At 36.4% G+C, this 10,503-nt stretch overlaps 1 protein-coding gene across 1 annotated transcript in view; it reads right to left on the bottom strand.

Moving 5' to 3' along the window:
* Positions 1–2,135: 2,135 nt before the first annotated feature.
* PPP3R1 (protein phosphatase 3 regulatory subunit B, alpha) overlaps positions 2,136–10,503 on the bottom strand; it is a 68,266-nt gene continuing 59,898 nt past the window's right edge. The window contains exons 4-6 of the mRNA XM_056128647.1: positions 9,643–9,702; positions 8,500–8,684; positions 2,136–2,844 (exon numbers count right to left, since the gene is read on the bottom strand). Coding sequence (XP_055984622.1) covers positions 2,797–2,844; positions 8,500–8,684; positions 9,643–9,702 — 293 coding nt within the window. The 3' untranslated portion in view covers positions 2,136–2,796. The remainder of the gene's footprint in view (positions 2,845–8,499; positions 8,685–9,642; positions 9,703–10,503) is intronic.

Genomic DNA, 10,503 nt, shown 5'->3' with positions numbered 1-10,503 from the left:
TTTGTAAAAATTCAACGAGTTCTTAGAATTAGATCTATGCCGTCTTCTCACTCACTAGCTTAAGGGACTCTAGGTCAATCTCTTTGACCAAGTTAATATTAGTCAAAAAAATACTAAATGTCTTATAAAAAATGACAAAGTACTGAGTAGAATAAATAAGGTGTCAAGGGCAGAAGTCAATGCCCTTGTGGAGTTTTTATTTCAGTAACAGACAAATAGTACAAAAATAAATTTTATCTGAAGAGCTTAAATTCAATAGTGGGAAGAGTACGTGTGAGGTATACTAGTACTTGTAAAAGGGAGAGAAAAGGAGCTCCAGTTGAACAGAATGTAAGTGAACAGACTTGGTTGTATAGGATGTCTAGTGGGGAAAGTAGAAAGCCCTGTAGCAGAAACAAGCGTGTGTGGTAAAGGGATCCTGTAATGACTGGCCTACATAGTAGGCAACAGTTGATTACCTATTCATAAAGCAGATTCACTTATGGCTTATAGTTCTAGATCAATATCAACATTTAAAGAAATCTAATAAAGAGCCTATCAGCTGGTAGGATATTTGCCTTGACTGCCACGTGAATTTAATCCCCAGAATTCCATATGGTCCCCGATCACTGCCAGGAGTAATTCCTGAGTGCAGAGTCAGGAGTTAGCCCTGAGTACCACCAAGTCTGACCCCAAATCAACAACAAAATTAAAAAATGAAACTATTCAAAGACCACTGTGAAAACACTCAAACAAGTTTCAAATATTTTATTTTCTTATTCATACAGTATGAAGTTTTCTAAAGATCCCACAACATGACGTTTCATGCAGAAGAAAAACTAAACATTCAACATAAACCACCCCGCCCCCCACCCACCCACACACTTTAAAAAAAAAAAAAAGATAAGACCCTCATTCCCCAGTAAGGAAATAATGTTTGCACTATTTTTTTTTCTTTTTGTAACGCCAGCCAAGATATGCACAAGCAAGAGAAATAGAAAGCATTTGCTAAAATATTTTGTAACAAATACTTATGTACAAAAAATTCACAAAAGACTAGTTCCCCCTTGAAGCAGAGCACATGGCAGTTGACACTGGAACAGATCAAATCGCTGGCTGGGATAAGAAGCCACGTACTGATCCAGAGGAAGAAAGTTACATGTAGTGGAGATTTTCAGTTTGAACATTAACATTTCCAAAGTTTGGCAACATTATCTTTTAAAATTATGCAAATTATGTAAACAAGAGGTACATTTTAAATCGATCTACATGCAAAACTCCATGTCATGCAAGGACACCAAGCACCGGGATTTTTCTCTCACAGACAGAGCCCATGATGTGCAGCACTCAGTTGAAGGAACAGCAAAGGCAGGCAGGCGCCCGATTCAAGATTCATTCACCATGGTTCAACCTGCCCCTTTCCACTCATGATTATAAAACCAGTTTTTATACAAAAACTATATAGGGAAAGACCACTGTCCTAAAAAGCTAACCAAAATGTTTCTTCCAGCCAACAGTACCTTTGCAGAAAAAGGAAGGGAAAATCTCAAGTGATGGAACATGATACACTACTTTTATATCACACAAATTTATTGTTATCATCCATTATAAATATGGGCAAATCAAGAAAACCATCATGCACTCTATGCCTTGTGGTAAAGGAATTTAAGAGGTAAAAACTTGCTCTTCTGTGGCATATAAATTAGTAAGATTTCTCTGATTTAAATCACAAATATGTGTGGATGTTTAGATACATACATGCACATTAACTACCACCGGTTTTTTTAGGTTAGCTGCAAATCTTCTGAAACACAGAAGGGAAATTCATGGTTCAAACATTTAAAAAAAAGTTTAATGACATTATTTACCCACGTAATCGAACAAATGGATAATTTAAGCAATTACATGATTACTTCATGTACTCATTAATGTCTAAGATAAATCATGATTGCCTCAGCTTCTGATCTTCATAAAATCACAACTGATAGCTTGCATTTACTCAGGGACATTTAATGAATGTCGTATCTCCTAGTTATGAAGTAACAGAAGGAAGCAGCCATAAATTTTGCCGTTGCTATATGAACACAAGAACAAGCTCTTGGCAGTAGCACTGAACTATACTTTCTCCTCAAGCAGAGAGTACTAAAAGCTGCTCAGCAATGAGACTTAGTCCCTGGAAATATATTCATAGGTATAAATAAAATTACAAACTTGTTACAAAAATGTAATTAAGGTAAATAAGAAGACATTAACAAATGCTTTGTCAATCTCTCAAAGGAGAAAGCACAGGAGAAGGAATATAGCTGGCCTAACACCCGGCTCAAATTGTACAATCTTCTAGCTATATATAAAAACTGTGTGAAATAAAAGTAAGGATGTTTTATGTTCTGCTTGGCACTTTTGTACTCTATCATTTTGTTTCTGAATCAAGTATATTAAATTAAAGCCAACCTACTACACATATAGAAAGCTACATATATCTATATATAAATATTTACATATGTATATATAGATACTTTCTTGTTATAAAAGATGAAGAAAAATAAATTAAAAAGCCAACCCCTTCCCTTTCTTCCCACACTGATATGCTCTTTTCATGCTGCTGTCCTTCAGACTTTAAAGTGCTACACTGAGTTATTGAGAGAATAAGAGTTCAATAACACTTAGTTGGCTTCATGAGGCTCATGTTGGAAAATGTGGCTTCACAGAGAAAAATACTTCCATTTAAATACACAGAGAGCATTGCTGGACGTCTTGAGCAGATCTTCAGAGATGGAGAAGAAAGCAAAAGTGTTGGGTGATGCTCTTGAAAAAGAGTCACACATCTACCACCATCTTTTTGTGGATATCTAGGCCACCTACAACCTGCAACAGACAAAAACAAGTAAAGCTTAACCATGGTTTTATTAGTGTAACGATCTTATCAAAATTAGAATTTTAAAAACAAACTTTAAAAATTTTAAATATTCCTTTCCCTTTGATTAAATTTTTTATGGTGTTTTTCTACCAGAATTATAGACATTTTCTTGTGTTTGAGTATAAGTATTAGCAATTTTATACTGTAAAGAAATACTAAATGTCGTATGCTTTGCAGTCTAGTTTCTCTTGCATTTTTTCCCCTTAAACTTCTTTTTAAACACTTTTATAAAGCACTGTAGCACTGTTGTCCCGTTGTTCATAAATTTGCTCAAGCAGGCACCAGTAACATCTCCATTGTGAGACTTATGGTTACTGTCTTTGGCATTTTGAATATGCCATGGGTAGCTTGCCAGGCTCTCTCATGCGGGCAGGATACTCTCAGTAGCTTGCGGGTTCTCCAAGATGGACAAAGGAATTGAACTCAGGTTGGCTGAGTGCAAGGCAAACGCCCTACCTGCTGTGCTTTTGCTCTACCCGGGCACGTGCCCGTGTGCCTCGCATTAACTTTTATAAAATGTAAAGAAATATTCTTTAGGTCAAAGAAATATAAAACAGGCCACTGAAGGCTGAGAGATATTACAGTAGGTAGAGGTGCTTGTCTTGCATGTGGCCAACCTGGGTTCAATGCGTCAGGCACCACATATGGTCCTCTGTGCCCCACCAGGAATGATCCTTGAGCACAGCGAGGTCTGACTCAAAAACAAAAAACTAAATATACCATAAGCAGTATTTGGTCCACAGCAGATTCTTTTCTAACTTCTATAAACAGGTGATACCATAAAAATTGTTTTGGAAAACAATGTGGGCCAGAGATTATGTAAGTTTTGCACGTGGTAAAACTGGGTTTGTTCTCTGGTACCACATAGTCCCCTAAACACTTCTTGGAGTGAACCCTGAGAACAGGGTACAGAAGTAGCGCCTGAGCACCTCCAGGTATGGTCCCCCAAAACAAAATAAAAATATGAACTTGGGCCAGTCTATTCTAGAGGGTAATAAAACATCAAGTGAATTTAAATTTTCTGCACATTTCCCAACCCCTCTCCCAACAACGAAGTCAAAATTCACATAAAGTTGGTTGTTATAATCTAAAATGTAAATGACTATATTTAGGGGACAAATTTTATCAAATACAACCTAAATAAAAAGAGAACAGAAAAAAAGAGAAATAAGAATTAATGTTCAGAACTTGCTTGAATTTTGAGAGTGAACATCCATCCAGCAACCAATACTTAGACCATTACCAGAATGCTCCAGTCCACACCAGCTCTAGCCAGCCCCTCCCTGCCAGCCCTAATACACACAGGTAGCCATGTTATGGCTTTAAAACAGCAAGGAATAGTTCCTATAAATTTCATATATGAAATTTTCTTCATGCCTACCTTATTTCACTCAACATTTGAATTTCTGTAAGATACACAATTTTATCTACATTATTAAAATATAAAGTTACAACTGCCAACAGCTCTGTAACTTCTGCTGTATAAACAGCAGTTTGCACCCTATCTTCATTCTTTCTGCTTTCTTGACCTAAGACAATCACTTGAATTTTTTTGCCTCACCTGATTTTCAGTATTTACATCAAGGTCTTTAAACAACATTCCCATATGACTTTTTCTTAAAGTTGTAGACGCTGCCTACTAGCAACTATAACAGAGGATAGTTAGCTTTGCAGGTATCCCCTCTATATTATAACAACTCTAATTCAGGAATTTTCCTATCTCCCATTCTAATAGTTTAATCTTTAATTAGAAATTAATTCATTTTAATTATATCAATTACTACTTACAGCAGGAGAAGATTCACATATTTTCTTTTCAATACAGTTGTTACAATCAGTAACTGATCTTTCTCTTTTGAGGGTACTTCTCTGTATCAGTAATTCAACCTAAATTTCCAGTGTCAATACATTCAAATCTGCTGCATAGTTCTGCATATTTTACTCTTCGAAATCACTGCCAGAGCTTTCCAACCTGCTGCAGTCTAGGCCTATCCCCTCTGGATCTCCCTTTACCAGCATTCTGGAGATCCTTTTCTCTCTTGATGGATTTTCTGGGTCCCACCTAGCTTTTGTGGTTTATATAATCTTATTACAGTGGGAACACATCCTTCAGTAGTTTCCAAAAAAAGGAAGGCCTTGCATAACAGAAAATGTCTTTATTATGTCTATAGTTTTCAGAGAATTCTAATTTGGAAATAACTTCCCATGGAGATTGTGAAGATAACTGCTTCACTGTCTTCTGCTGTCCAACTCTGCTCCAGAGAATTATGTTGTTATCATTCCTGAGTTTTTGTATGAAGTTCCTCACACACACCCAGCCCCCACACTTCTCTCTATCCTAGCTCTTTGGAAATTTATAGAACCCTCTCTTTGTTCCCTGTATTAAAATTTCATGAAACATGCTTAAATTCAGATTATTTTTGTAACATATACTAGATATTCTGTCCTTTCAGGAAAGCCATTACTTTATATTCTGAGGTATATTTTATTCATTTTGCCAGGGATTTCCTTCTCTCCATTTTCTTTTTAGAAGCACGAGTAATCAGCTGTTGGTTCCTAAAATAGGCCTCTAATATAAATGCTCCAAAGATCTTTTATTGAACTGGAGTGATAGCACAGCAGGAAGGGCATTTGCCTTGTACATGGCCAACCACCCAGGTTCGATTCCTCTGTCCCCCTTGGAGAGCCTGGCAAGCTACTGAGAGTATCCTGCCCACACGGTAGAGCCTGGCAAGCTCCCTGTGGCATATTTGATATGCCAAAAACAATAAGAACAACATCTCACAAAGGAGACGTTACTGGTGCCAGCTCAAGCAAATCGATGAACAATGGGAGGACAGTGCTACTTTTTTTTTTTTTTAAACTAAAAGGATTTAATATAGGTGCCTGAGAGATAAAATAGCAGGTAGGCGCTTGTCTTGCATGGTCCCTTGAGTACCATCACGAGTGATCCCTGAGTACTGCAGAGCCAGGAGTAAGCCCTGAGCATAGCTGATGCGGCCCCAAACCCCAAATAAACAGATGATTTAATATATTATACTCCACAGGATAATGGTGACTTTTTCTGGAGGAGTAGAACTTTCGAATGGTGCACAGGAAACTAGGTGACCAGTTCCAGCTATACTTTGCCAGCAGTAAAGTCCTAATGACATTGTTGCTCGGGCCATGGCATTTTGGAGGTCATGCCATGCATATGCTCCAGTCCTCTGAGTCTGTAGCTGGACTCAATAATGAGTGATTGGTGTTTTATTTTTAAGTATTTTACTGGCCTTCTATTCACAAAGTAATTCATAAACAGACTTTAACCATTCTCTAGTTAAGCCTCTTTCAAGAATATTTTCAAGTTATTTTGTACCACCTCTTCTGAGCCTCTCAGGGATTCTAACATAAACCTGGTTACTTCTTAGTTTTTTTTTTTTCCAGAATAACGGATTAGACTTCATTTTATTTTTCCTCTCTAATAAAATTCAGTTAATTAATTAACTCTGTAAATCATCAAATTTAATTGCTATACTCTCTGCTGGTCACTTTGGCCTTTATGGGTTGATGGCCTTTTCTTTTAAAATACACTTAATTCTTGTGCTGTATCAACAGTACAATGGGTAGGGCACTTGCTTGCATGCAGCCAAGCCAAGTTTGATCTCTGCACCCCATATGGTTCCCTGGGCACCAGTAGGAGTGATCTCTGAGCACAAGACAGGAATAAGCTCTGAACACTGCACGTAAGACCACAAAAAATGAACAACAACAAAAACAATAAATAAAGAAAGAAATAAAATACAGCTAATTCTACTACAGTTTTGGGAAGAAGCAAAGATACACGCACTCAATTTTTGAGCCACTTTTGTTTTCGTTTCAATCAACTGTATGATCTGTCTGCTAAGAAATCTCACGTTTTCATATAGTATGTTATGTTTTAAAGGGGTTTTTTTTGCCATTTCTTTCACAGATATAGATCAAGAAATTTTAATAAAAATAACACACCAAAAAAAACTGATAAAAAAGAGGTAGACTGAAAGCATAGAATAAACATTTTCCCCCTCCATTCCATGTCCCTCCAAAAATTTGAGTAAGATAAGCCAGGGTGATCTCCAGTACCAAATGTCTCACCGCCCCTTGAGAATGGACCTAGTGGTCTCCAGCACATCACTGGATCCAAGCCCAATTTGTCAAGTCCACAATGTCAGGTGAAGTATCACCAGGAGTGGGCTTCAAACATGGCTGGCAGACTCCAGCCTGCACCCTAGCAAAGGTAATTTATCACAAATGCAGGATATCTAGCTCAATGTTCACCATATGCCTAAGTATAAAACAGCATCATCTCTATTCCTAAACACGTATTTTCATTCCCTTCCACTTGCCTGTCTCACCCAAAGCTTGGAATTTCCATTTTACTTTCTTTCTTTTAAAAACTGCTATGTGTGATGCTTCATCAGGCTGGTCTCACGTCACACTCAGACTGATGCCAGTAGTGCTTCAGCTATCTTTGGCAATGGTGAGGAGAAATGAGAGGAACAACGAACACACTTATAACTACAAGTGGCACCAATACTCAAGTCTCTCTCTTCAAGAGATCTTGCCCAAGCCCTCCAGTACTCCCCAAAATAAATTATGTACAGAAGATTTTTTTCCCCCCCAAGGAAATGGAAGAAACTAGAGTGGATGTGTCTCTCAGTGGTAGAGTATGTGCCTTGCATGTGGGAGGCTCTGAGTTCTATTTCCAGAACCACAAAACAAACAAAATCAAAACCAAATTTAATGCTTCAGCAGACAATTATCTGTCAATTATAGCAGCCAATAGAGCACTTTGATTTGGGGCTTTTTTTGGTTGGGTTTTTTTTTTTGGGGGGGGGTTCTTGGGTCATACCTGGTGGTGCTTACGAGATAAATCCTGGCTCTTCAATCAAGAATCACTTCTGGTGGTACTGAAGGAATCATATGGGATGCCAGGGATTGAACCTGGGTCAGCTGCGTGCAAGGCAGCCGACCTACCCACTGTACTATTGCTCTAGCCCCCAAAAAGAGCACTTCAAAAATCCTACATAATCTGATTCTCAACTAGGATAAGAAGGAAAACTTTCTGTCTTTCAACCATATAAAAGGAAATTATTCCCAACAAACAGTTCAAAGGAAGCTATTCCCAACATAGAGTTCAGTCATCTCTTTGTAACAACATTCTTTTGACAATAAAAAAAAAGTCACTTTTAAGTGAGATTTAAGAATATAACCTAATCATGGATGACTTCTTTGTAGAAGATATGCTTTGCATATGTGAGAACCTGGGTCCATCCCCAGCAACTGACTACTCCCTAAAACAAATAAGAATATTAAAAGCTAAAAAAAAACAAACCTATAACCTAGTTACAAAATTTGAGCAAGTGCTAAAAATAAATATTACTAGTATGATTCTTGAAGCTTCTATCAAATAATGAGTATTAATTCTTGAGAATAGTAATTGACAGAAAACTTTTTAAAACCTGAATATGGGGCAATTAGGCAAAATCAAATTTTAAAGGCAAGACAGTGTAAGACCATCTCTATTAAGTGTTTTTTAAAACAAATATGCTTTAAAATTAATGAGGAACCAGTGCTTTTGTACTTACAGCACAGAATTCTTCAAAGGATATTCTTCCATCTCCATCCTTATCTGCATTTATTATGGTTTTGTCTACGATTTGCTGTAATTGTGTATCTTTCAGATTGTTCCCCACCATCATCTTCAGCACCTGGAAGAGTTCCCCATTGGAAATATAGCCATCTTTATCCATGTCATAGATTCGGAAAGCAACTGAAAGGAGAGTAAGGAGTATCAATGGCAATTATTAGAACAACTAGAATACTTTCAGCTGAGATGTAAAATGTGTATAATCAAACATCTGGAAGTATAACAAAGTATAACTCTAAGGAACATTCCTTCCTAAACATAGATACCTTTAGATGTAGTTTAATGTAGTTGATTAAGGAAAGGATATAGAGTATGAAGTCTAAGTTGTTTGAACTAATTAATGTAGCATAAGGTAACAGTATTTAACATTGCTAAGCTTCAGCTTCTGCATGTATAAAAGGGGTAACAGTTGCAAAATCCCAGGAATTTTTTGAGTACTGAATGATAATACATATGAGCTGCTTAGAAAAGTGTATGATACATGCAAAAGCTACTAAGAGCTAGCAATTGCTATTACTATACTTTATTCTCTCAGTTCATCTTTCACAAAGAACTATTATTGTGCCTCAGAGAAGTCTTATTGAATAAAATGGCTCTCCAGCAAAGAGTTGAATAATTTAAAAAGATATCAGATGCTTGCTATAATAGAGATGACCTGTATAAACACAGTGGACTTCTGGTTTGAAAATTCTGAATACAATGTGTGTAAACATGTTTATCTAAGCACATTAGAATATTTCTTGCCATTTATTCATTCAAAAAACAAAACAAAAAAATAAAAGAAAAAAACCCAAAACCTCTAACCTGAAAAATGTACTGACTATCCTCAGTAGAAGGAATTTCTATTTTCCCTTCTATCTTCTATCCAACTAAAACCAATGACACATTATTTCTGGGGGTGGGGGGGGGGGGAAACAGTGCAAACATCCTAAAAGAATGCTCATCAGATTGTAACACTTCTGTATGTCTAAGGACTGAAATAAAATGATAACTTTTAAAATATTTTAAAAGAAGGCTATAACATAGTATGGGGTGGTAATCACTGGTGTAAGAAGAAGAGGCAGTGAAGAAAAATACTTACACCTCAACTTCTGTTCTTTGTCCCCTTTGACACTGAACTGAGAAACTCCTTCAATGAATTCTATTAAGAACAAAAAATAATTACTTATCATAAGTATCCATTATTTCTACAGAAAAACAATGTTTACTTTATATACACATAAAAGACATTTTCCCACTGCGAAATAAAATTTACTGTTTAAATAAATAAAATTTGGTGTTTAAAACTGAAATGACACATTAGAAACTTCCACAAAGGCTTGTAGTCTTCTGCGCATGCGTTCTCACTCTTCCTCTCCCTCTCTCTCTCTCTATACACACACACACTCTCTCTCTCTCTCTCTCTCTCTCATACTTTGAGTTCTCAAAAATCAAATAAAATTGTATAAATATTTAAGTACTAAGAACCATAACACTCAAAAACATTTATTGTACTCTGCCTGAAATGGCTATAATAGGAGTAAAATGATTATGTACGTTGTTTTGCCAGAACAAAAGCCTCCAGATTTCTGGGTCCACAATTCAGAATCTAAATAAAGTCTAAGAAATTGCATGAGGAATGGTCACAATCATTTTTAAATCACTTAAAATTCAGTTCCTAAACTAAGTAAATCTGTTGATGATTCCCCAGCAAAATATTTAGAGAACTAAGTATAAAGTCATGTATCAAGTTAATATTAGCAAAAGCGCTTGTTGTCTTTATTAAAAATAAATCAATTCTTTCTGTGAAATGAGTCCACCTTTATTCCTAGCTTATAAGATCATTTAATATGTTGTACTGATTTTTTTAAAGCTTAAATAACGCAACTTCTAATACTGCGGTTTCTTTTTCTTTTGGGGGTGGGAGTAGTTAGCGGCCACACTTGGCAGTGCTCAGCGGTCA

Source organism: Sorex fumeus, unplaced genomic scaffold (assembly GCF_029834395.1).
Source record: "Sorex fumeus unplaced genomic scaffold, SorFum_2.1 ptg000006l, whole genome shotgun sequence".
In the NCBI taxonomy this organism is placed as follows: Eukaryota; Metazoa; Chordata; class Mammalia; order Eulipotyphla; family Soricidae; genus Sorex; species Sorex fumeus.
The sequence above is the reverse complement of the archived record's forward strand: the minus strand, read 5'-3'. Positions and strand labels throughout refer to the sequence as shown.